The sequence below is a fragment of the Amphiura filiformis genome, chromosome 5, assembly GCF_039555335.1.
Source record: "Amphiura filiformis chromosome 5, Afil_fr2py, whole genome shotgun sequence".
NCBI classification, from domain to species: domain Eukaryota; kingdom Metazoa; phylum Echinodermata; class Ophiuroidea; order Amphilepidida; family Amphiuridae; genus Amphiura; species Amphiura filiformis.
This window is the reverse complement of record NC_092632.1, coordinates 42,123,979-42,151,978: the sequence shown is the minus strand read 5'-3', so window position 1 is coordinate 42,151,978 and position 28,000 is coordinate 42,123,979. Positions and strand designations below refer to the sequence as shown.

Below are 28,000 nucleotides of genomic sequence, written 5' to 3'. Positions count from 1 at the left end.
GGCCCTTTCAGGACAATTCTCTGGGAACATGTGTTTTGGAGGTATGCAACTAGAATACATTGGAAGAGTAGACATTATCAGCGTGCACGCTTCACGTACAACAATATGCAGTAATTGTTTCCACTTGTACTAGTATATCCAAAGGGCAAATGCTTTTCACGCTGACTGGAACCGTGTTACATATCAGATACTGAATGTGTATTATTTAGAACAGACTCAACTTCTGATATTTATGTCAAAGATATGGACTGCCGGATGCTTTGTGGAAGCAAAGATACTCTTTGATGGAAGTAAATTATCAACCTCATAATTTTTTCACTGAAAACCTCAGAATTACTACAATCTACACAGATAACTTGTCAAACGTGACCTTCTACCATGGGCAACACATTCCTTAAAAAATATCAACACGCATACAAACTGCACTTTTATCACAGTCCAATTACACCATGTCATTGCGTGTCATCAGCTACCAATTTTGCAGACCTGGGTACTTTAGAAATGGCTTAATGTGCCGTGATGGAAGTTGTTTTTATTGATCAGTAGCCGTCAATAAAGTTCTCTACATGGGTCGACTTGGCATTTAAATCAGAAGTACTTTTCAATTATGTGAACCATTTCATGAACCTTGCATGTTTGATGGTGTCTATCCACAGTATTGAGGCTCAAGAATTGAATGGTTGAAAACCAATCTAGGATTTGATGCAAATTAAACATTTGTTAAATTGGACCGTTTATTGTCCATGTAAATTTCACAAAACACACTTTGTCAAGATTTTAAAAATAAGTTAATTTTTCTCAGGCATGTAGCGACTGTGATCCTCGCATGTCTCACATTGACCGATGTCCTGCTAGGCTGCTCCCTCTATTAAGATTTTACAATTATGGGGCATATATGTCCGGGGTATAATATGAAGACGTGGTTTCATACGTAAGTTGAAGAACTGAAGTTTCTGTTTTGAACTTTGGAGATGCAGTGTTTGAGCGATTTAAATTCGGTGTAATAACATACAAATGGCGTGTAGCTTTCATCAATATTAACGATAAGCTCATGTACGAGATAGTCGTGTATCAAACCTTACCTTAATCATGACGACCCATCTAAAATTGGCAATTCTTTATTCACTGAACAATACACAATAAAGATGAAAAGAAATGGTATGGGCTGGCCATCTTGCAAGATCAAATAATAGAAGCCTTGGTTTTGCTCAAGACACCGAGACAGTCAGGTGGATAGCAAAAGCAAACGACAGGGCTCTTTGGTGCCAACTTGGGAAGGCTTTCACCCTGCAGTGTGCTGAATACGGATGATGATACAGCATATTACATGTGATATGCAACTAATTAACACCAAATTGCTTTATCTACACAAAATTCACCCACATTTTAAAACCAAAATTAAGTCATTTTTAAATTGATATACATAGCCACATGTTCTCAGTCCCTCACTTGATGATTAGATAACAAACAACTGAAATATAAACAACACAAAAGGATTTTCTTTCTAAGGTTTCTATTTTATTTCTCTGTAGTTTGAATATTGCATATCCAGTAAGTCTATTGTCTTTTTCCCCTTGCAAACAAAATCTGTCAGATCAATTCCTGCCAACACATTGCATAGACAAGCAATGCCTGCATGGATTAATTAAAGAGAGATAAAATAAACATCTAGAAATAATAAAATTATTATCATAAAACATCTGCTATGACGAACAGGCTGAACCATTATGCTTACACTTGTTTTTGATTTTGAGATGGTTTTTGAGAGATGAATTGCAATAAATAGAATTTTGAATATAGTAGTTTACATAAAATCTATCTCTCGGACTATACTTCTTTTGTGAACTTCTTATTAAACTTATGGGAAACACAAGTCAGTCTGTGGTTTCATGATGATTACTACAATCAAAATAAGCAAGTGCTTTTATTTTCATATGTTCCTCGCAGCACTTAATTCAGTCATTCACTCTTGTCAGGCAAACTGAAGTTCCTATTAAATTTGACATTTGAAATTATATTGAATGCCATACACACAGTGAAACCATTTGATGATGGTGTTCATTGTGAACAATCAGTTTCAGCTCTAGGCCTCTTGAGGTTCTGGAAACAATGTGTTTACACATGTGTAATCACCAAGTTACTGAAGTAAGGTGTGGCAAATGAAAAAAAATCAGAGAATAGACATTTGATGATCTTTGTCAATGACACTGCATGGGGCAAATGTTGTACTTTACAACAATTCCTTTTATGCTAAGCTGGGAAAAGCGACAAACCAGTATTAATACACTGGTGAAAGCATGCAATTGCTTCATTTCTTTGTTTTGTTTTAATCTCCCCTTTTGGTCCTGTAATTGTATATTCATTTGGTAATGATTGATAAAGATTGATTGAACAACATCTGTGCTACATTATGGGATGAAATTTGCCAAAATGAAATGAACCCACAAAAATAAAATACCAGTACTCTGATCTAAGAAGCATCATAGCAGGTGTGACCTTGAAACCCAGTTGTCTTTTCCTTGCAACTATACCAGTATTCTGATGATGACCCAAAGACTTTTGCTGTTGACAACATTTTGTCGACCAGTAAAAGCAAAAAAAATAGGATGTAATAAAATTGTTCAGTCAGTTAGATGGGCATGGCAAGGCACAAGTTTATTTGTACACTTTTCCGTCTTTGACAGTCTTGCCATTGAAATCCCCTTCCCAGGAAAAATATTCTTGAACCTTCTTCTTTGTGTCTTCGCTGTTAATATCCAACTTTGTCCATTTGTACGATTCGTAATCCACCTGCCAGTCGTCACTTTTCTGTAACAATTGAGATATGATAGAAAACGACATTAACATTTTGGATGTTTTTGCTAGCCTAATTTCCCTTATTTTGGTAGACCTTTGCAGCATTTTCATGCCAAATTCACCAACATTTGACTAAGAAGACAAGGTTGCTACGTCGGCACGCAAAGTAGGTGATAAAAGTAGTTTTCCAAGTAAAGTGTTGGATACGTGCCGTTAGACCAATACGCCTATAAAATGAATGCTGTGTCAGGCAAAAGTCTTTGAACATGGCACAAGTTTGAAGTCAGCAAAAACATCTAAATCCAGCGATGCTGGAAGAAGACCTCAGCACGCATCCAACACTTTACTTGGAAAACCACTTTTATCAATAGCGTTCGAAATTTTGGTTGTCCGGTTGCCCGGGACAACTAAAAAGTCGCCGGACAACCAAAAATACTGATTCGGTTGTCCGCCGGACAACCATAAATCTAGCCAAAAGTCACATTTGTAGGCCTACAGACAACCAAAAACTTAGACGGACAACCAGAAATTGTAATCTGGTTGTCCGTGGGACAACCATTTATTTTTCCTAAATTCGAACACTGTTTATCAACATTTGACTAAGTTTTATTCCTTTAAATGCAACACCCTTACCGGGGAATATGGGGTCATTCAACATTTTTGTCATTTTCCCATACATATAAATAATTATAAAGCAGGGGTAAAAACTATCCATGATGCATATAGTAATTATAATATAAAATAATTCAAAACATTCTATGCTCTGCTTGAAAATGATGCAAGCTTTGTCTTTTATGTACACATCTCCAGAGGAGGGGGGAGGGATGAAAATATTTAAAGGATTATCAGTACACTTTGTGGATGTTTATTTTTAAGCAAGATAAGCCAAATTTACTCAAGATATACTCGGGGAGCTAGGATTACTTTCTGTGCACCCCCCACAGGACTAAACCAAACCAACTTTTTTAGGTTCCTGAGATGACCCCAAAACATAATCAGGATGTTCCCAAAAATATAAACTGGCCCCAAGGGGAGTAAAGGTCATCGAACTTTGCATAGGGTCAAAATTTCAAATCGTGTTGAAAACCATTCCAATGTATTCCCCTAGTCACAAGGATTCAGAAAATGTATAGTTTGACCTATCTAGGATGTACCGTTCTTGAGTTATACCCAAAAGGTCAAAGGTCACGTTTTTTGCCTCTATAAATTGAAAACATCAAAGTGCTCGATTTTGCCAAAAGAGGTGTCAAAATGTTCGTTTGATGAAACAAATCAAATAAGGATAGGAATGCACCATCTTGGATGTTTAGATTACCTAGGTAACACAGCAAAATAGGTCAGGGCCAATAGGACACAATGGTAGAGCCTACTTGACCTATTTTGCTGTGTTACCTAGGTAACGTAAGCATCCAAGATATTATAATCCTATCCTTATTCGATTTGTTTAACCAAAACGAACAATTTGACACCTCTTTTGGCAAAATCGAGCACTTTGATGTTTCGACCCCATAGAGGCAAAAAACGTGACCTTTGACCTTTTTGGTTATAACTCAAGAACGATACATCCTAGATAGGTCAAACTATACATTTTCTGAATCCTTGTGACTAGGGGAATACATTGGAATGATTTTCAACACAATTTGAGCAAGTTTGAAATTTTGACCCTATGCAAAGTTTGATGACCTTTTACCCCTTGGGGCCAGTTTATATTTTTGGGAACATCCTGATTATGTTTTGGGGTCATCTGAGGAACCTAAAAAAGTTGGTTTGGTTTGGTCCTGTGGGGGGTGCACAGAAAGTGATCCTAGCTCCCGAGTAATAGCACAAATTCCATTTATTTCTTACAGAAGAAAGCAACATTTACCTGGAAAGCTTCCCCAAGAGTGTTATACATGGAATTTCTGGAATCATATAATTTCCCAAGACATAAATGAAATACTTCTAAGACAAGAAAAGTTGACAAACCTCGAAGATGAGATCTTGACCTCTCCAGAACCAAACTCCCTGGATGCCATGTTTATTAGGGCCTTCTGGAAAAATACAGAGACTGGCAAATGCATGTTTCTTCATTTTTTCAAGTCTCTGGAACATACCTGCAATGTAAATTGGCACACATAAGTATGAAGACAATGATGTATTGAAATCCACAATTGGAACAGCATTTTATGATATGAAATCTGACAAGTAGACCGCCTAACGGGTCGTACGCTATCTTGTGCGGTTTGTATTGCATGGAGATCACTAGCTTGCATGATGCAATGTTGCGCAATTTGCATTGGAAGGTGATTGGTGGCTTGAGCGACTGTTTACCAAAAAGATGATTGAAGGCTGACAAAAAAAAAAAAATTGTCAGCAGCAATTTGTTTTGACCAATAAATAAACAAATTTTATTTGGGCGCTTCGATAATACCCAATCATCGGAACTCTCGCCATTTTAAAGTTGTTGTAGGGCAACAATGTGAAGGCCTATGCAGTGCTGCCCTTTACTTTACTCCCGAGTATTCAATGGTCCCTTGCGAGGGTCGTGTTAAATTTAGCTGTGAGGCAGTGTCAAATTAGTCAGAGTAAGCATGTGTGAAAAAATTAACAAAAACGATTATAACATCAAAAGTAAAACATTAATCGATATATTGTTTCTGTTGAACAAACTTTAACAAAACTGTCACACAATGATACCAACTCTATTACATTTATTCCTGTTTATAATAGCGACTACAAACACAATTTGAGAATGTGGATAGGCCTATAATTTCACAATGAAGGACGGACGGAAGCGTTCTTACAATCTTACTCTATTCCATGGCGTACAACAAAAATCAAGTTATATTAGGTGTTGATGATTTTGAGAATGAGATCCTGTGTCTTGATATCAATCCATGCACACCACAATTAATATTTTGGCAAAATCTACGATGTTTACTCACTGCATAAATACATGGTGAAAAAGCTTGTATTTCCAGTGGGAGCTCAAATGAAGACCCGATTAAATTTAATCAATATACATAATACTTTTTTCAGAGCAAATAAACACTTTTGGAAGTGCCTGTTTGTAGGTTATGGGGTCTAGTAATGCTGGTTATCTGATCATTCCAGACACGGAGAAAGATCCTACAAGTTTTGATTTACCTACTATTAAAATGAATGTAGCAATGTGAGGTGCATACACACATAAACGTCAGTAGGATACCATTCCTTTTCACAGCTTCAATTACTATATAAATTTAACCTATTGTACCAACTAATATGAGGTGCCTATAATTATATTACGAAAGTCAACCTGGACGTTTTCCAAGCAAATCAAATTGATCAAAAAGAAGGAAAGAAATCAAGACCCAAATAAAGCAATGGCGGAAATAGATTATAGAAACGTTAGAAACCTGATCAGTATTTCAATATTGACTTACTTACCACCAATAAGGTTGCTAGCCATGAAGGACATTCTGAGGTCATCTGGATATTGGTACTCACAAAACCAGATAGAGTAGCCCTCTTTATCAATCTTCTCCCAGAAGTAGGGTAATGCAGTTGTTAATGTGTCATTGTTAGAGTACATTCTCTTCCATGCATCCATGTCAAAGTCACTGTTACCAAATGAGAGAAACATGTCAATAATCTACCAAGTACATCACCAGATTCAGAATTAACATTGACATAGAGTTGAGTCACAATGATAAAGTACTTTAAAAAATCTGTGCGCAGTGTGCTTTTCAAGTTGAGTCCTCGTATGCAGCATGCAAGCACATACGCACCCCAAACACACAGATTGCTTTGCTACGTTTCTCTGTCGGCAGGTTTCTGCACTCGATTGTGTACTGGTTTAACACAGTCAAGTAGTACGTCCTGTCTGGATAACACCTTAATCTTGCATTCTGACCAAATTGGACAAGGCAACATGAAATACACTTGCTCAGGTACACAAAGAATGCAGTTTCCATATTTTTCATCAGAATATTGTTGTTACATCGCCTTGCTTTTTTTCAAGTTGGGCTGTGTGCCTGTCGGAGTTTGTGTTTAATTGTTGTATTGTTTAATTATAACTTTCTGGTTTTTCCAACCTATACCGTACATTGCTCTGTATCAGACTCGGGGCTGTCAACTCTCACAAATTGGGCACGAGTCCTACGCATTGGGTCACTTTCTCACGCCTAGGTAGTATAATCTCATGCCTAGGTAGTAAATCTCGCAAAAAGCTGCAAAATGAGTAAAATCTCATGCATTGTCATGAATAATTTGTTGTTCCTACACCCCCCATCCCCCGCTTTTCATATTCTCGAGTGCCGTGGCTCAAATAATCATGAGTCAAAATGAACATTGGAGTCTGTAAATCCAGGGACGCCTCTGTCTCACGCCAAGCAATTCCAAAAAGTTGACAGCCCTGATCAGACTTCTGTAAGTAAACCTGGCATAATAACATGATGATCCAAGATTCTATTCATGTAGACTAGTATTCATTAATATTCCAGATGAAATTGAGAATTTCAATTCAGCAAGTGGGCAGCCAGGGGACGCTGAATGTCAATTACAGATTGCCCATCTTGATAGGCACATAGATGGGGACAAGCTACGACACACGCTGTTGTATAGAATCCGTTATGAAACATGAAAGCATGCCTGCAGATTTTGCAATACATTCATAATATAAATAAAACAGTAGACAGGGGTGTGAGAGGCCACAGACCTAAAACGAGGAAAATCACTAAAAACAGCGTAAAATCAGGGTAATAACGCCAAATATGGGCTGAAAATAAAAGAAAAACACGTAAATTTTGGCAAAAAAAAAGAAGAGGAAATCAGCTGAAAAGAGGAACTCTCACATCCCTGAACTGTAGACCAACACTAACCTCTTGGGTAATTTAGCAAATGGATCCTCTTTCTTTTTGGGTTTGGGTGGCTCTACATCATTCTGTTGTGCTTCCTCTTGCTTTGTCTCCTTTTTTAGCTTGTTTACCTTTATCTTTCTTTTCTTTCTTGTCTTTACCTTTGCCTTCTTTGCCTTTACCACCACCACCGGACATTTGTGCAAAAGCTTTAGCTGTATAAATTAAGAAAAAAAAAACATTCAAATTCAATAACTTTTCTTTGGTTGTTTCTGTAGGTGATGTAATGCAGGTGGGATTCTTGTCTTGTCCATGACAAAGTCACTTAAGGGGGTACTACACCCCTGGCCAATTTTGTGCTTATTTTTGCATTTTTCGCAAAATATATAGCACATTGGTGGCAAGTAAGATATGTATATTATAGGGGCAAGGACTACCACTACTGTACTGAAATTTCAGCAACTCAAAGCAAGTAGTTATTGATTTATTGATCAAATACTGGTTTTCCCTCATTTTTGACTGTAACTCCACAACTGTTATCTGTGATGAAATAAAATTTCCACAGTAGTTGTAGTCCTTGCCCCTTTAATACACTTATCTTACTTGTCCCCAATGCGCAATAATTTTTGAGAAAAATGCAAAAATAGGCACAAAATTGGGCAGGGGTGTAGCACCCCCTTAAGTCAATAATGTACAATATATAATACATCATGACCAGATTGAGAATTAACAAAATAACTTATGGCACATTGATACTTCTCCACATAATGAGCACACTTTGCATTGAAGTTGAAGTCTTAACATTCATGTGAGCACACTTATTACATTTCCATTGATGTTTCTGTAGGCAGGTTTCTGCACTCGATTGTGTACTGGTTTAACACAGTCAAGATATCACCTTATTCTTGCATTCTGACCAAATTGGACAAGGCAACATGAATACACTTGACCAGGTACACAAAGAATGCTTTTGGAGTGTTTCTGATAAGAGGTTGGAGCTTTGGGCAATAACTTTCAGAACAACTCAAAAACCAAATATTACCAAAAAAACTTGTTCCAAAAATATATGTGGCCGTTTCAATATTTTAATTGCCGCTGCATTGCGTTCGCCGAAATTAGTATAAATGCAAAAGCGACAAGCGATGCATCGCAAAATTTGGTGATTGCCCATCGCTATCCAAAAGCGATGCATTGCAATCGCTCGCGTATAAATTTAATTATTTCTGTGCAATTGATCTTGCATTCAACTGACAAAATAGTAGACAACAATTGTACAAAGTAATACACAGCCTTAAGGGAAGGGGTATGAACGTTTGGACAGTATTTATTGTGGACATTAGAGCACATCAGACATATCGAATTGCATTCTGAATCGAAGAATGTCCTTCTGATATCAAATAATTTTGATTTTTTGAAATTAGCAATGTAATACACATTTTATGGCAAATCATTAAAAATTGATATTTTGATATTTAACAGTACTTGAAGTAAACTTTATAAATCTGATGATTTATACTTAAAGTGTATGTAGGTGGGATGAAAAGCCGACGATCAATTGAAAATTTTGACCTTTCAGTATTGAGGATATGGATTTTTCCCCAAAACACCAAAAAAAAAATAAAAAAAATAAAAAAAGTAAAAATAATCAATTGATCGACAGCTTATAATACAAAGTATGTACAGATAGAATTTAAGAATATATCATTAGATTTATAAAATTTATTTTGAGGACTGTTATATCAAAAATGTGAAAAATATCAAATTTTAATATCTTATCATAAAATTTGTATTATATCGTGAATTTCAAAAAATGAAAATTATTTGATATCAGAAAGACATTCTTCGTATTCAGAATGCAATTCGATAGGTCTGATGTGCTCCCATGTCCCACAAAAAATACCGTCGAAACACCATAAACGCTCATTCCAGATCCCTTAAATAATTACAAGGATGTTATAATAAGTAACTGTGATGTGATTAATTAGAAACTGTTATCCATCTAATACTCACCATCAAATTGTGCCATTTTTTCACATAGTGTAACCTCTCCTAAAATTGATTTGAATTGAGGTTGGTTAATCAGTGTGGTGAACCACCTGTTCACATTGCCAAAGTCGTTACGGAACCCTGGTTCAAATACCTGCAAAAGATAACAGCAGTAATGCAGTATGAGTGGGTACTTCCAAGAAGTTCATTTATATCAACAGTTTTTTGCAAGGCCATGGCAGCCTAAGAACCGAAAATTCGGTTGACCCCCCCCCCCCAAAAAAAACCCCAAAAAATTCCAAGGAGTCACCACTGCACCCCAATTTATGTTTTCCTTTATATGTTAGGAGTTAATCAAGGGCCAAATATTACTGGTTGGTAAATGGGATTTGGCATACAGGCCACCTGTTCAGAACCCTGTTTGTAGGTTATGGGGTCTGGTAATGCTGGTTGTCTGATCATTCCAGACACGGAGAAAGGTCCTACAAGTTTTGATTTACCTACTATTAAAATGAATGTAGCAATGTGAGGTGCATACACACATAAACGTCAGTAGGATAGTGTACATTATCATTTATGACAACTGCTTTTTTACCCCCTTGTGCTAGTGACACAAACTTTAAAACTTTTCAAAGCTATTGTTTCACATGCACACTGAAGAGCACTTTTATTACTGTACATTTAATCATGTTAAGGGGGTACTGCACCCCTGGCCAATTTTTGGTCTATTTTTTGCATTTTTCTCACAAATTATAACACATTGGTGACAAGTAAGATATGTATATTATAGGGGCAAGGACTACAACTACAGCACTGAAAATTCAGCAACTCAAGGCAAGTAGTTATTGATTTATTGATCAAATATTGGTTTTCCCTCATTTTTGACTGTAACTCCACAACTGTTGTCTGTGCTGGAATAAAATTTCCAGTGCAGTAGTTATAGTCCTTGCCCCTATAATATACATATTTTACTTGTCGTCAATTCGCTATAATTTTTGAGAAAAATGCAAAAATAGGCATGCAATTGGTCAGGGGTGTAGTACCCCCTTAATACAAGTGTAAGAATTTAAACACAATTTGTTGTGTCACATCGGAGTCGGGGATAAGATATTTGTGTATGTGTGCTGTATCGGGAAATGTCCGTTTAACATAACTTTTAGCAATTAAATACATATTATTAAGGATATGATTTCGATTATATATATGGTTATCTTAAAGCTAACTTTTATGTGTCTACTTCCCACTTTATCACGACATGATAAATGATCACAAGTGACTTGTTAACAATAATTGATATGCAATACACTGCGGACAGTGGGCGTTTCTAGAAGTGATAAATTACGACAAAGCACTCACTATCTAATCGCCATTACATACGGTGACCCCTGCCATCTATCTGTCACTATTAGATGCGATGGATAAATTTTAACATTTCCAAACACTCAGTAATATTTAACTTGTTCACTGATGGTGCACATTTGCTTATATTGGGGTGGGGTTGATATAACAAATAGTACAAAAGACTCTTTTCCTTACATGCACTTTTACACACTTTAAAATTACTAAGTGATGGATAAAACATCCATTAATGACAAAGTTCGATCACAAACTCGAAATGCTGAAAGGGTCACTTGAACACCTGTTCTATAAACTTCTCTAATACGTGAGCCTTATTAATATGAAACATGAAGCATACACCGATATGTCATGTGAAAGTTTGGTAGTACCAATTATACGTACTTGTTTGTATGCTAAGAGTAAATTACATGCCACCGAGATGTCAGCAAGGGTGATGCGTTCCCCTACAAGGTACGTCCTTGTTTTCAGCTCTTCATTCAGGAATGCTAATGACTTCTTCAGCTCTTCCTTAGCACGGTCGGTGTTCTAAAATAAAGTACATAATATCAAATATTTATTAGCACAAATAGTTGCCTCCAAAAGCTGTTTATGGCAGAATCACAATTTCTCTGTAGGCAGGTTTCTGCACTCGATTGTGTACTGGTTTAGCACAGTCAAGTAGTACGTCCTGCCTAGATATCACCTTAATCTTGCATTCTGACCAAATTGGACAAGGCAACATGAAATACACTTGACCAGGTACACAAAGAATGCTTTTGAAGCGTTTCTGATAAGTAATGCGAGGTTGGAGCTTGTTTTTTCAATTTGATCAAATAGTAAGTAACTTTTGGCCAACTAAAAAAAAAAAAAAACCCAAAACAACAACTTCGTTTATGACAAAATAAATAACAATAAATTGAGAGAGCGAAAAAATCTCAAGACTAGACAAGGATTGAACCTTGGTCATTCGATTACTGGTCAAGATCTAGTTTACATTCATTCATAACTTAAATAGGATTATCAGCAAAAAGGTTAGTTGCCTATAGGATGTCTGCATTTTGTTTTGGGCAGCAATTTTACATATTTAATTTTTCCCCCATGTTTGAGAATTTTTTTAATATGCACAAAACGGCTATGAAAAAACTTTCAAAATCTTGGTCTTTTGGGATTTCTTTAATAAGCAAGATGGAATGAATGATATTTATTGGATCACAACAAGTGCTTGACTAATTGAATACCTGAGTGGAAGAAGGGCCCAACTTCAATTTTTTACAAAAATGAGTTAGACCCAGCATTTTATTGCCAGCAGACTGTTCTTCCTTGTGTGTGAAAGATGAGCCAAAATCCACTCTCTAAATAGTCTTCCACGTACACTTAATCATGGTTTTCATGGAAGAAAGGCCCAACTCCATGGAGTTGGGCCCTTCTTCCACAAATATTGAGTTAAAGATGAATACATGAAATCTGCTTTTCACTACAATAAACTTTTTTGCTAACATATTACATATGCTTCTACTTGTGCAATTAATGGATAATTACCAAATTTCTGTAGCTATTTATAACACATCTGCTTACGGAACTGGCGCTTGATGTATATTAGTGGAAGAAGGGCCCAACTCCAGCTCGTATTAAGACCTGTACCGTTGCCATGGAAACATCATATATAATTTCGAATGTATGTAATAATGTATGCTCATGTATTAAAGGTCCCCTGAAGATGAAAACATTCTGTCTATGGCCTTGTGTCTTGAAGTGGTGTTCCTTTGCGTTTCGTTAGTAAATTTCTAGGATCGCGCATCATTTTGTATTGAAACATTCATAACTTCCAAATTATAGGTCCTATCATAGCAAAAGTAAACATTTTCTGAATGGAAAAAGTCCAATCTTTCCAAAAATGGCATCTAATTTTCAGTAGGGGTAAGTCTAAATCAGGTAAAAATCCAAATATGCATGAAAAAGTTGTCAAAAAGTAGCACCTCCTCAAAAACATGTAACATCCAAACCATAGCACATATCTAAAAGCAACCTTATTGGTGCAAAGTAGAGGCAATAGCCCACCCAAAATGTATACTTTGATAGGGTTACCCCTATTTGATGTACTTTTTTTTTTATTCGGAATGACACGTTACAAAATTTTCCATCAAAATTTGAGGAAAATACAAAAATAATACTTGAATTGCTAAAAGAGCCTCTTTATACTAAAATCTTAGTGTATTCTTAATTAAACATTAATACATTGGTAAAGTGCAAGCAACAACCATCCTAAAAATGTTTACTTAGATAAGGTTACACCTAAATAGGGTAAAACTTCTGTGGTGTGATGTCACGTACAGTACACCGAAACATGCCGACATAACAGACATAAATTTTGTTCAGTTTAAAAAAATCTAATCTCTTGTGTTGACATCAAACATGTAAAAACTACAGGGTATTAACCACAAGTTTAACTCACTTCAGATTCTTTCTAGCAATACTTTCAGGCCCTATCCAGAGAGGTTGCATGTTTCGGGCTCTGTGTTGTTTTTATCCAGAGAAGTTGCGTCATCAACTAAGCCCTACCAAATTCACCTGAATTTTTATTACTCTTGACACTCTTTAATAGCTCACATGCAGTGAGCAATTATAAAAAATATAATCATTTATAATATAAATGTGTGCATATTATTTTAAATGTCCAATTTTAAAATTCCAATATTATGGCTGAGCAAATATTAAATTTTAGTCTGTAGCATGCATGCATTTATTTATTTATTTATTTGATAATTAAATTAAATTTATTAAATTAATTAATTTAATGGCTATTTAATACAGGCCTGTTAAAATCAATTACAATTGATTTATGGCAGTTAAAAAAACCCTGAGATGGTTGTTGTAAGATTTCGGTGTCCCAAGATCCGTGTTAATTTAAAATTAATTAACTAATTAATTTTAATTAATTAATTAATTAATTACAAAACAAATAGATCTTTAGTGTAAAAGTAGAGATTTAAAGATTTCATTCATTGTTGTAATGTAGAAAATCATGATGAACTGATGAATGCTTGTTTCTCCCATAGACTTTACATGGTGCCGTATCCCAATTTTGCACCACCCGGCATCTAACCGCATCTTTGTTTACTTAATTAATTAAATCTTATTTATTTCAAATCTCAGAACATCAAATTTGGTACCAAATTAAAGAGTACATTCTAGGCCTTTAGGCAGTATCTTATTTAAAGACTTTATTCATTGTTGTAATATAGAAAATCCTTGATGAGCAGAGTGCTCATTTCTCCCATAGACTTTACATGGTGCCGTATCCCAATTCCGTATCCCAATTGCACCACCCTGCGTCTTCGTTTACTTAATTACTTACAACTTGTTAATTAAAAACCTCAGAATATTATGTTTGGTATCAAATGTAGGAGTACACTATAGGCTTTAAAATGAATGCAAATTTGATGGCATTAGAAATGATTAAAGGTGCTTGCTTATTACAAATAAGTCATTTTTTTACTAAAATATGAAACAACACCACCCTATTGAGAACACCAGTTCACGACGCACGGCCCTATAAAACTTTTCCAAATATTAAGTTTTTTCTTAATATCTCAAAAACACTTTTGATGGTGTTGGGCCCTTCTTCCACTCAGGTATTCAATTGCAAAAGCATTGTCCTCCATTTTGATTGTGTAAGAAATGTGGTGTGCACTGGTGATGTGGTTGACGGAGAACAAGGAATTGACGTTCGTTTACCAAAATTCCACCAAATATCACTTTCCCCAATCCCCAAGTTAAACTTTTCTTTAGCCTAAGCTTCATACCTGTTTATTGTATTGCATTGCATCCATAGTAGGGAACACCCACGTACACACGGCTGGCTCAAGTTCACTGTCGGCCAAATTGACGAACATCTGTACCAAGGATTGGTCTACTACATTGGTGCCACGAAGCTGATCATTGCCAACTGAATTGTGAGTGACAAGATACAAAATTAGTACAGCTCTCTACACTATATGGCAAGCACACAGATCATCTTGCATATGGTCTGTTTGTAGGTTATGGGGTCTGGTAATGCTGGTTATCTGATCATTCCTGACACGGAGAAAGATCCTACAAGTTTTTATTTACCTACTATTAAAATGAATGTAGCAATATCAGATGCATACACACATAAACGTCAGTAGGATAGTGCACATTATTATTTTAGGCAACTGCTTTACAGACAAAAAAAGAATTAACCCTAACACCTAAATATCTTACAAGGAAAACCACTGCATGCATGCATTCCATGTGATGGCATTGCGCAATCACCCTAAGTCATTTATAGGCACCAAGTCGCTGGCCAGGCAAGCGACTCCCCCGTGGCATGAGGTCGGTGATCGTATGCGTGGCACCCGAGGGGTCCCGGGGGTGCCAAGTGAAATCTTTCTTCATCTTCTCTCCTTTTTCGTTCCTTCTCTGCCTTCCGATAGCAAAAAAGCATGTTCCTTGTTAGGGTTAAAGGAGTACTTTGTGATCCTAGCATCCTCTTTTTAATTTTATGACATTTCAGATGCTGCTGATATTCACACAAAAAAGCTTACTCCCAAAATTTGAGTTGATTTTGACTTTTCGTTTGCGAGTTACGCATGATTATGTGTATAACATCACTGTTGAATTATGTTCTGGTATACCTGATCATAATTCAAATTTGACGGCATCTTTGCTAAACCAATTAATCTGCACGCATTAACATTATATAAAATCTCAACTTTTTAAAAGAAAAGTGGGGGATGAGGCTGTGAATCACAAAATACCACTTTAAGTTATCAGTTATTTTCTCCCCTGCATAACCTAAACAAAAACCGACAGAACTAGCAACCAATAGCTGCATCTTTTGGCTCAAATTTAAGACCTCATTCACTGATATCAGTAAAAAGTAAAGACACAGTGTCTACAATCCCAAGGAATATGCTAATTCTAAAGTTGCAGATTGCTCTTGTTGATGCCCTATTGATTTGTACATAAAGCGTTCTTGAACAAGACAACTAGAGCCGTGCTTTCCATCGATTAGATAATTAAAATGCACCTTTTGTTCTTTCCTTGGGTTTTTGATCACAGTTTCTTCAATTCTTAACCGATTTCAACAAATGGGGTCTTAACTTAAATTCAGGCTTGAGAATGGCTTTTTATGAAAACTGCCTGAAAAAGTGTGTGAAAAAAGGACCAAAACAGGCTGAAAAAATAATAATTAAAAATGCGTACATTTTGACAACAAAACATGAATTCAGTCAGGCAAAAGCCTGAAAATTCTCATGCCTGTAAATTAGAGCTAAAGAGTACAGGAAGTTTTAAAAACAGCTAGTTTTAATTTTGACATTTTTGTCTTTGTTAGGATATACAGGGGTGAACATGTTAATTCTTTTGCTGTATGTATTACAAACTTAGTGTTGCTTCAAATACTCATTGAAGTGCTATACATAACATTAAAATTTAGCGATACATTCTTAAGCAGTCATACATGTTTGATTGTATTGGGAAATATCAAAGATCCTATCCACCATTGTGTACCATTTTTTTTTTTTTTTTTTTAGTTTTCAAAAAAATTTTGGGCCAGAAAAAGCCAGTTATAGGCCCAAACTGACTTGTTATTCAAGGTTGGAAACCAGAAATACTGCTACTAAAAAAAAAAAAAAAAAAATGCCAATTTTTTTTTACAAAGTTGGATGAACTTGTACATTTTGATTACCTTTGCTTCTATTGAACAGTCAAGGACACATTGAATTAGTATGCATTGCTAGCTGTTCAATAGAAACAAAAGTAATTAAAATGTACAACTTTATTCAACTTTGTAAAAAAAAATTAACGCATTTTTTTTTTTTTTTTTGAGTAGCAGTATTTCTCTGGTTTCAACATTGAATAACAAGTCAATTTGAACCTATAACTTGATTTTCTGGCCAAAATATTGTTTGAAAATTTAAAAAAAAAAAAAATAAATTTTTAATTTTTTTTTTTAGATTTTTTTTTATGTCGACACACTGTCGACGTCGGTATACGAATTATATCGACATGTCGACAATAAAAAACGGTGCCGACCACATCACTAGTACTGTACACACGATCATTAATAGTGCACAATAGTAGATCCCGTAGCTAGGGTCTTTGATATTGCCCAATATAATTGAACATGTATGTGCCGCATTAGCATAATGTCGTAATGATGCTTTTGATCCATTTGTAGTGGGGTTTGAGTCATTGGCCATTTTTATCATAAATTTCTCAGTCCATGCTTTTGCATCAGTATTTGCTATTTACTATTTACACACCAACACCAACACCACCACTAATAAATGGTAGACTTTTGGAAATCTACAACTTTGCAAAAGAATTCCTGTTACTCACCATAAAATGCTATGGCATTGGCCCCCGACAAACGGACTCCATCCTTTCCCTCGAATGCTGGAACCTGAAGATTTATCAGAGGAACAAAATCAATATTAATATTAAGGGCTTGGATAGCAACATTTTTCACATATTTTTTGTGGTCCCTAAAAGAACAGACTTATCCTATTGTTTTGGAATTTGCAATATAATACAAATTTTATGGCCAACGATTAAACATTGATACTTTTGAAATTCAATAGTCCGTGAAGTAAATTGTATACATCTAATGATATGTACTTAAATTGTATGTAGCTGGGATGAAAAGCTGTCCATCATATAAATTAAACAATTACCACCACTAATTGCAGAGAATCCATTTTGCATGCGTCCATCTCACAAAAGCTCACACAAAAACATATCAAAAGTTCCCAAAAATCCAAGCAGTGGAACAGTGCCTAATTTGTATTTAATTCAAAAATCAAAATGGCCACTTATGCAGGGATGAAATTTCAAATTTGTTCAAATCTTGCTAAAAAACATACCGATGTACTGCTCTTGTCATAAGGATTCAGAAAAAGTTTGGCCTATCTCCACCAGTTGTAATTTGACCCCCCAAAAAAAAAATCAACATCTCCCAGTGAGCACAAACTTTTACTTCAGATGTTTTACAGTCCTTTATTTTTGAGGAGCGCGATCGCGCAGGCGCTCATACCACGCACCTCAAAGCAGTCGGGAGCGTAAATAACAGCGCTCCTTATTTGCAATTATGATCCAACAAAATAGATGTGTTTTGAATAAATTTGTACTCATGTCATACTCTATTAACCCTAACACCTGTAAATACCACAAAATACCACGATGAAAATTTCTGTGCATTCTGTGATGACACAATAACCCTAAGTGTGACATGCTCACGGAATTGCTGGCCGGGCAGCAATAACCTGTGCAGCTACCGGTCCGCGATTGTGTGGTTGGCATGCTGGGGGACAAAGGTTCGAATCCTGGGGGTGCCAAGTCAAAAATTCTTCCTCTTCTTGAAAAATTCGGATCTTCTTTGACTTCCGATATCAAAAAGCATGGGTCAGGGTTAAGGGGTACTACACCCTGGCTAATTTTAATGCCTATTTTTGCATTTTTCTCAAAAATTATAAGCGCATTGGTGACAAGTAAGATATGAATATTATAGGGGCAAGGACTACAACTACTGCACTGAAAATTCAGCAACTCAAGTCAAGTAGTTATTGATTTATTGATCAAATATTGGTTTTCCCTCATTTTTGACTCCACAACTGTTGTCTGTGCTGAAATAAAATTTCCAGAGCAGTAGTTGTAGTCCTTGCCTCTATAATATACATATCTTACTTGTCACCAATACGCTATAATTTTTGAGAAAAATGCAAAAATAGGCGCAAAATTTGGCAAGGGTGTAGTACCCCCTTAATGATTTCAAAATGCATTGAATTTGTAATTTTTTTTTTGAAATTCGAGTATAGTCCCACCCCCCAATTTTGAAAAATGTTCACCTAAAAACGGGGTGGGACTATACTCTTGTCAGTACGGTAATAATGACTGGGCAGAGATGTCGCCGTGGAAATTGTACAGTACAGTAAACATTGTCAAAACAAGTGAGATTTAAATTTCAAGGACAGATTGTTGCCCGTTTTGGTAATAATGTCTGAAAGAGAAATCGCAAGGCATTAGGAATTTCTGAATGAGCAGTATTTTCAACTTGCAGATACATGTACTATGACTGTTAAAAACCACCGACATCACATGACAGACGCGGTACATAATGTTTATTGCCTGTTGCATGGTTGGATTCCAATTTGAGCTCCTCAAAAATCACAGGAGAGTGATTTTGACTTGACTCAACAAAACCAGAGTGTGATTGATGTAGCTCCACCAAATTTTAAACGTGAAGGCCTGGTTTTAGATTGGTCCAAGATGAACTCCTATAAATTCCAGCTTGGTGCTAAAGCTCCTTCTTGGTCAAACAAGACCATACATACATAACACTAATGTATAGGAGTTACAGATTGATGATTGAGTTACAGAAAATGACTAACTAAGACTACCGTCCATAAATCCATATACCTTAGTATTATTATAATCTATGTGTGGTCTTGCTTAAGGTGGTACTACACCCCTGGCCAATTTTGTGCCTATTTTTGCATTTTGCTCAAAAATTATAGCACATTGGTGACATCTTAATACTAATTATGGCGTGTCTGTCCTCTGTCCGCGCTTATCGGCGTCTGGCGTGGCTTTCGCTGCTTGCGTGCTTTCATGGTGCGTGTCAGCGTCTTGTGCACATGCGCTTCTCGCGTAGTGATGCGGAGTGCCGGCAGGCGCAAAAGTAGCATCGGAAAGTATTACAGTGACTAACAGGTGCATCTCATCGGACCAATAGGCCTATTTTAAAGACATGATTAACATACCCGTTTGCGTTCACATTTCTCCCGATTGAATTGACGGCCTACATCCAGACACTTCTAAAATTTCGGGTATTTTTGAGTCCTCCGATGTGGTTGCAGGACAGGGTTTGGAAGAAAGCGAACGATGGGTTTTCAGATTATAGGTTCAAGTAAGCGTCACCGCTACAAAACAGAGTTAGTAGTTGTGTCTTAATCATTGAGAGAGATATAAAGTATAGGTCAGGACAAGTATTATAGGTAGCGGGCGTTGGGTAATTAGAGATAGGCCTATCACGAGAACCGCCCAACCCGAGAACCGCGAAATCTAGTGTAAGATATGTATATTATAGGGGAAAGGACTACAACTACTGCACTGACAATTCAGCAACTCAAGGCAAGTAGTTATTGATTTATTGATCAAATATTGGTTTTCCCTCATTTTTTACTGTAACTCCACAACTGTTGTCTGTGCTGAAATAAAATTTCCAGTGCAATAGGTGTAGTCCTTGCCCTACGTATCTTACTTTTCACCAATGTGCTATAATTTTTGAGAAAAATGCAAAAATAGGCACAAAATTGGGCAAGGGTGGTAGTACCCCCTTAACTTAACCAGAGAAGTAGCACCAAGCTGGAATCTATCATATAGGAAAACATATCTGAAGTAAAAGTTGGTGCTCACTGATTTTTCGTGGGGGGGTGAAAGCTACACCAAGAAAACCCCAGCAGAGTAGAGCATTTCAATGTTAATCTAGGGGGGTGTAGTTTGGGAGAAATTGCCTCTAAAATTTTTCATGCCGACCCCCTTAAATTTCAAATTGACGATGTGCAAAAACAAAACAGAGTTAGAGGCTCAGATTTTTCATTTCTCATCTATCAATACCCAAAAATTCCATGCGGTTATATATTGAGGTATGGTGTACACCCCTTGTTGAGTTGGCATGGACTTAGGTTTTACCAATTAAAATTTTACACAAATTATATTAGTGCCAAAATGGTCCACCAAATGTGACACAATCAAGGGATGCGCCGGATTATACAAATGATTCGTACCACATGCTGTGCATGTGGTACGAATCATTTGTATAATCCGACGCATGATAAGAAGTATCCAAAGACAGTGTACATTACATGGTCATGGATATCCATGGAGGAGCTGTCAAAAATTACATATTTCAAGCATTTTGCGTGAGATTTACTACCTACATGTGAGATTATACTACCTTGGCGTGAGACCATGAGAAAGTGATCCAATGCGTGAGACTCACGGCCAATGCGTGAGAGTTGACAGCCTTATCCATGTTATCTATTTCATGTTTTTGAAATTGTAACATACTTCTCAAATGGCCCCCCCCCTGCTCTAAATCCGCCGCAAGACGTTATTTGGCATAAATATCATGATTTCTTTACCTTTCCCAAAGGAAACTTCTTCAAAAACTCCGCTGACTTGTTGGTCTCTCCAAGAACAAATTGTGGAGGATCCTGCGCTACAGTTACATTGGCACCGCTGTACTGAGCAGCGATCTGCACTTTGTAGGCCCGGAAGTTGTCGGGATACGTGTAAAGAGTCTGGGGAATAAATTGATTCAAAAATATAATACTATTATCATTAGAACTATAATCTATCGTTTTACATAGAAATATTATTAAATACACTTGAGATGTTTAGAAATAATACCGATTTAACCTGAGATCATCTCATACTCACGCCTGTCGCCATTCTTGCAGATGTGAGAAAGGACGAATAATTTAGGTCATAAGGTCAGGTGTTTCGTGGCGAGCCGGCGATTAAAAACTGAGGGCAGCAGATCAATTTGACGGTAGGAAGACGGACTTCCTATAGTGACACACCCGCATTTTTACGCCACAGTTACAAAATAGCACACTGTAAGATCGTCTGATATTCATTTTAAGGACGAGGTTGCAATCAATTATTACTACGAGCTGTCAATAATATATGACCGCACACATGTGTATTGCACAATGATTGCGTTGGAAGCGGTGCATCTTTCTGTTGTAAACAGCGCTTGAAAGGTAAATTTCTACAAGTTTCATCAGATAATGTCAAGTAATTTCATCAGATTCGTCCCTAGGTAGTTGAACCTTTTCGATTTTTAAGGTCAACTAGTGTAATATCGTGAAATAATTAATTTATAAGCTCACTACTCATTACCATGATTACTTTTTATTTTTAAATTACATTGCATTTGCATTGATTGTTTACCAGCATTACACCCATCGAATGTGTGCCATCAGCCCTCAGATCGGCCCTCAGACACACACACACACAGGCATAGAGTTCTGCAGTAGCATGTTTTGTTGACATTTTTTGTCAATGTTTACATCAATGACAGAAGTACTCCCATAATTGAAAACTCAAATACAAAGGACATCAGTTGGCAATGCAATCAAGTTTACAACACATCAGTCTTACAATGGGCAGATAGTCACTGAGTCAAGCCATTCAAGTGCCAATATTGATTAATTCAAGTGGCCTAGTGGAGTGACCAGATATAACCCTGCAGTGATTTCCATGTTATTTTGCAATAACAAAACCATGTTTTCCTTGATTTTGGTATGAAATTGAGCAAATAGAATTCAATGTCATGTCAATTTGGAGTTATTAAGGGCAACTAAAACTGATGTGAGGTAAGTGTTATCTGTTTGGAATCTGTATTGACTATTCTGAAGGAATTACTGCAATGTAAACAAACTAACTCATGGCCCATAAGAACATTGTGTACTGGTTTTCAGTACCCTGTTTTCCATGGGTGACTGTAGGAACCCATGGATTCGATCCATGTAGTTTACCATGCCATCTGTCCATGCCATGTTAGGGGTGGTGCAATAATTATGTGTACCCCGGGGTGGTGAATTATAGGGTGGGGGAAAAGATTTTTTGGCAGGTCGAAAGGGGGTCAAGCAATTTTGGCAGGTCGAAAGGGGGGCAAGCAATTTTTGGCACAGATATTTTGGGCACCGTTTCTATATTACGCCCCAAAAAGGTGTAGGAAAACGTTAGGAACATGTTCAAATATGCAAAATTTCCTGCTCGCTGCGCTCGCATCATATGGTAAGACAATTTAAGGTTTTAAATTCAGGTTCCCCAAAATCTTGCATGTGTAAGGGGGGGCAAAGATTTTTGGCACGCCAAAGGGGGGGCAAAGGTATGACTAGTTTTACTCCAAGTAAAGTTAATTTGTTGCAAGTGTGCAGCATTCTGTGTCATGGTTTCTAGACTTTTCCTATACGTTACTGTACGAGGTGTTTATTTATGTTCCGAAATGTTCTAACTATCATATTGCTTGAAGGAGTTACCCTACTGCTGTGAAAGTTAGCATTTTCTTGATGGAAATTTAATGAGGAATTCAAATATGCCACTGGTTTTGGTGTAGGGCCTGGAGGAAAAAAGTTTTGAATGATAATGTTATAAAAATCATAAAAATTATGTACGACTTTTGAACACCCTGTATCTCAGTAAGACAACATAACTCATCATTACATGTTTGCTTTTTTTGAAAGCCTACAATGTTATTAGCACATCTGAAAAGGTTTTAGCAGAAAAAGTTTTTACGTTAGTAAATAAGAGAGGAACAAAACTTTATATTTTTTGAACCAAAATTTAACTTTTCCACCCTATATGACATGGGGCACCCTGTATATTGACCAATTGTTTGTATTATGTGTGTATTCCTGGTACTCTAAGCTTGACAGTGATAGTTTTATAGGGTTTTGATGAACAGTTTATGAATTAGATCAGTTTAAGTACAAACACATGTAAATAATTGTTCAATTTTTTAGTATGTAACGCATTTGGCCCCCATTTCATGGCGCACGACCATATACGTGCTTACCTCAAATGGTTGAGTATCAACGCACGGGCTTTACGTGCACAGTTTACCTATGCACGATCCTGGAACCTAGGATTGATTGCAGATATCAGAACCGGGGATGGTCCCCTTCTCTCTTTTCGAATAGCTCTGACACTTAACGTGCACAGGGTTTGACTCTTCCTGTACACGGGACCAGCGGCTTTACGTGACTTCCGAATCACGGACGAAGCACATACACTACCTATATCTGCACGTGATAAGCAGTGTATGGGGGCGAGAAGAAATTCTTCAATTAAATTTCTGAACTGAATTGAAGGATTCCTGACCATAGGAACTTTTTGGGAGGGAAGAGAATTTTCACCTAAGGCAAGCCCAAGGCTCGAACCCTCGTCGATCGTATCTCCCGGCCGGCAGCGCAACGCCTTAACCACTCGGCCATCTCGCCCTACTAGTTAGTAGTTCCAGTAACTGTAACTCAGTATTACAGTTATCTTTAATTAACATTATGACATTATCTGATTACTGAGTTACAGTTCGGTCTATTGGGGTCCCTTTCGTAAATAAGCTTATTCTGGCCATTACCTAGGTATGCCAGGTGATTTAAATTTGCCATCAAACTGCATCATTTTATATATCAAATTAAAGCCCTTGAGTAAAGAAAGCCAAAACTGAAAACCTTTTTTTTTTTTTGTCATAGCACTTTCCGTGGTAAAGTTACATCTTTTCAAAGATCGACTTTCATCAAAAAGATTCTGCTAGCAAAATTCCCCAAAACAGCATTACGGGGGTGTTTCTAGATCTTAGTCTCATGATGATAGCAGCTTTTTTTAATGGACCTGCTATCAAAATCCCTGTAAAATTCCATGTGTGAGTGTCTCATCACCATAAAAAATCATATATTTGGGTCAAGTGAAGTATAGAAAACATATTTATGTAAACTGCTCCAAAAAAGAAACTTACCAGGTAAGAAATTTGTCTGTCAAATTCAAACGACAAATTGTGTTACACTAAATGGGATATGAGTGGAAGCAGTGTTAATTTACTGTAATTTTGACACCTCATTTGTTGCAAGCGGATGAGTATTTTTGAAGTTATGCTTATTTAACCTAACCTATCCACTGGAATGAAAGTTGCACTCATACCACTTGAGATGGTTGGCAGTATACAGGTGTAATCAGTGCTCTCCTCTTCTTCTTTGCATGACTAACTTTCCTATTGTTTCTTGTGAGGATGAAGAATGATCAAAGGGGCGGACCGCAACTTTCAAATTTGATAGTAGGCTTGTTCAAATGAGCATAACTTCAAAAGTTTTGATCTGTTTGCGACAAATGAGGTGTCAAACTCCGCGAAAATGTACACCGCTTACACTCATATGCTATTCAGTATAATCGATTTGTCGTTTGAACTTGACAGACAATTTCTTACCTGGTAAGTTACTTTTTGGGACCAGTTTAGGTTTCCTTGACCGACCTGTTCTTGAAAAAAATTGAAATTTCTATGTAAATATGTATTGTGTTTGGTTCCAAAGACAAAACCAATATGAAACCAAAGCCACCTGGGAAAAGTAGCGGAGGTACACCTGGGCAAAGCCGGCGCCAATCTGGTGTTGGAAATGGCAACAGGACCCCATACTTTGGGGATAGGCAACTTGCTAGGAGAGTTGAGGAGGTAAGTTTTTAGCAGTTGGCTATTGATTTTCAGGTTCCTATTGATTTCCCGTGATGTTTGTGAACAAGTACATCATGAAGAAGGAACTTTTCAATTAGGGCCTACATATTTTCATGTACATGTATAATGCTCTGTACAAATGTGCATCAGGGTCTTAGGTAGCCACCCGTCTGGCCATCATTTTAGACAGAGAGTTTGCTCCTGGGACGGGCAAAATTAATGCCTTTGACAGATGCTATATTATAAATTGTATGTTTTGATAAGCTAATTGACCTTTTTAGTAGACCCAATTTGTAAAACAAGGCCATATCAATACATATTTGAACTCTTTGAACCCCCAATGGGCTATAGACATCTGGTAAATGTTTTAAAGGTCAAATTAGGACAGGCAATTTTATTCAAATGACAGGCAACTCTCAATTTCTAGCTAAGACCCTGATGTGCATGATGGCTCATGGTTCCAAATGACTGTCTAGATAGTTTTGACCAAATAAAGATAATTAAATACATAAAATTATTACATAGTCTTAACTTATGACTATACTCTAGCTGTACAGTATGTTATCTGAAAATGGTCCAATAATTGAATTTCATCTGAGAATAATGAATAATGAGATGCTTTCCGATAAAATTGCCATTGTGCACACTACTACTGCTCTCCAGGCTGTTCTGTCTTTGGTGTGTGTCAGAGTCTGTGGTGTGTTTACTTCTTTTTACATTAGCTCCACCCACATTGGTTTTGGTCACCCAACAGGGTGTCTAGTTTTCCGGGGAATCAGCTAGGTTTTGGCGTGGTGGTGTTTCTTCTGGGAGTCTGTACAGGTGGCCTACCAGTTTTAGTTTAGGTGCCTTCTTTTAATTGTTTGCTCCATGGTTCAGTATTTGAGTTTGTATATGGGTCAGCAAAGCATTTTATCTAAAATCTTGTGATGGCTTTTGTTCTTCTGAGAAGTGTTCTTTGTAATATATACATCAGTATGGAAATGATTATTAGTCCCTAATTTGCAAATCGTCAGTAGGAAAGTAAATACAAATTGCCCACATGTGGATTTATGTACTGCATGTGACGTGTGACGTGATCAAGGAGAATGTGTCTAATGTTGTTAATATTTGAAAACTTGAATACATGTATTAATTATATTTGTAAATCAAACACAATTTTATTTTCAGTATCTTAAAGATTTGCCTAACGATCAGTTCATAGATGCAGAATCAGTGGCGGATAACCTTCAATTACAATACAGGTACAGTATAAGTATAAACTCACCCAAGTAAAATTGTAATTCCCTTTGTTGCTTGTGGTTAGTTTAAATTATAATTCCCTATTAAAGGAGTATTTCATGATCCTAGCATCCTCTTTTCATGACATTTTTCAGTAGATATTCACAAAAAAAGCTTATTCCCAAAATTTCAGTCGATTTTGATTTTGCGTTTGTGAGTTATGCATGATTATGTGTATTACACTGCCCTCCGACAATGTGTTGTAATTTTGTTCTGGTGTACTAGAACATAATTCAAATTTCACAATATTTTTGCAAAACAAATTAGTCTGCAAACATTTTTGTGTACATAAACATTATGTAGCCAGATGTTTCCAAAGGTATAGAAATCTCAACTTTTTGAGAGAGAAGTGGTGGGATGATGCTGTGGATCACAAAATGCCCTTTTAACAAATACTACCATAAAGTTCTCATTATTGAATACAAAAGCCAACATGGCTGTCCATGTCTTTACATACATGCTTTACTGTATGGCTTATGACAGGAGCTGTGTATTATTCGCATAAAAGTGCAATGATTGTTTTATCTGGGTGGGAAAATTAGTTATGGGTGAGATTGTTCATACAATTAGGTAATGTTGGCAAAGAACATTTTATACTGACATTTTTACACCAATTATTGGTTTGCCTTTAAATAATAGCCTCTAGACTTAACAAAGCTATTTATCTGGAGTATCGATCTATAATTAAACATATTTGATATGATAGAAATCTTGTGCAATTCGCTACATGAGCTAAAACTTTGATTAAGATTCTTAGAATAATAGAAATCATTGCATGTTTTTTCTTTGCTTATTCAGAGACTATGCCAGAAGAAAAAGGAATGCTTTCAGGAAGTCAGTTCAAAAAGGTAAGATGAGAGAGTAGGAAGATGGTTTTGCCTCTTGAAACTCATAAACTGTACTGTAGTTATCTCACTCCCCCCAGTGCTGTACGGTGCGACCATTTTAGGTGCATTGGCGACTAGATTTTTTCTGATGCGACTAAACCTTCAATCCATGGCGCCAATGGCGACCAACTGTTGAAGCTTTTAATCGCCAGCAAATGCAAAACATGTACATATGGATGATAATATAGGATAGGTCTGGTCAAAAGTTTTGATTGTTTTTAAGCACTCAAGATGGCGTCAAAATCAAAAAAAACCTTTGAATTTGATGGAGCTTTTGGGAAACAAGAAGGATGACGATGAAACAATTAAATCAGGGAATCCAACAGCAGTTGATACTTTTAATGAACCTAGTAGAACCCGGAACTGGAAATGGAAGTAAGCCTAAAAAAACTTAAAATTGTTTTTTTTACTTGGGAGCAAAATTTGGGCGCCTAAATTGATAAAGTTAAGAGCCATTGGCTCCTCAATCAGTTTTTGCACCGTACAGCACTGACTCTCTCTCTCTCTTAACTGCCCTTGCTGCAAGTGTCTCATGCTCTTACTATACATGTCATTCTCTCACCATTATTGACTCTCTCTTTCTCTCACTCTTATCTTTCCTTCATATCACTGTCTCTGCCTCCTTCCTTCTGTATTCT

General features: G+C 36.6%; 2 protein-coding genes across 3 annotated transcripts in view; one reads left to right on the top strand and one right to left on the bottom strand.

Annotated features, from left to right (window-relative positions):
• Positions 1-1,496: 1,496 nt before the first annotated feature.
• Positions 1,497-21,510, bottom strand: LOC140153151 (elongation factor 1-gamma-like). The gene is given in 11 exon segments (XM_072175800.1): positions 1,497-2,808; positions 4,762-4,889; positions 6,205-6,377; positions 7,638-7,732; positions 7,734-7,828; positions 9,624-9,753; positions 11,340-11,483; positions 14,741-14,883; positions 17,301-17,364; positions 21,104-21,262; positions 21,402-21,510. Coding segments are annotated over 11 exon segments (1,296 nt in total). The 5' UTR covers positions 21,414-21,510; the 3' UTR covers positions 1,497-2,655.
• A 115-nt stretch (positions 21,511-21,625) lies between these two features.
• The window catches only part of LOC140153150 (nuclear valosin-containing protein-like), a 36,595-nt gene continuing 30,220 nt past the window's right edge, over positions 21,626-28,000 (top strand). The window contains exons 1-4 of one of the 2 annotated variants that reach the window (XM_072175798.1): positions 21,626-21,727; positions 25,055-25,194; positions 26,365-26,438; positions 27,274-27,323. In XM_072175798.1, the coding sequence (XP_072031899.1) occupies positions 25,066-25,194; positions 26,365-26,438; positions 27,274-27,323 (253 nt within the window). In that variant the 5' untranslated portion in view covers positions 21,626-21,727; positions 25,055-25,065. Of the gene's footprint in view, positions 21,728-22,176; positions 22,343-25,054; positions 25,195-26,364; positions 26,439-27,273; positions 27,324-28,000 lie in introns of those variants that run through there. The other variant, XM_072175799.1, reaches the window with a different exon arrangement.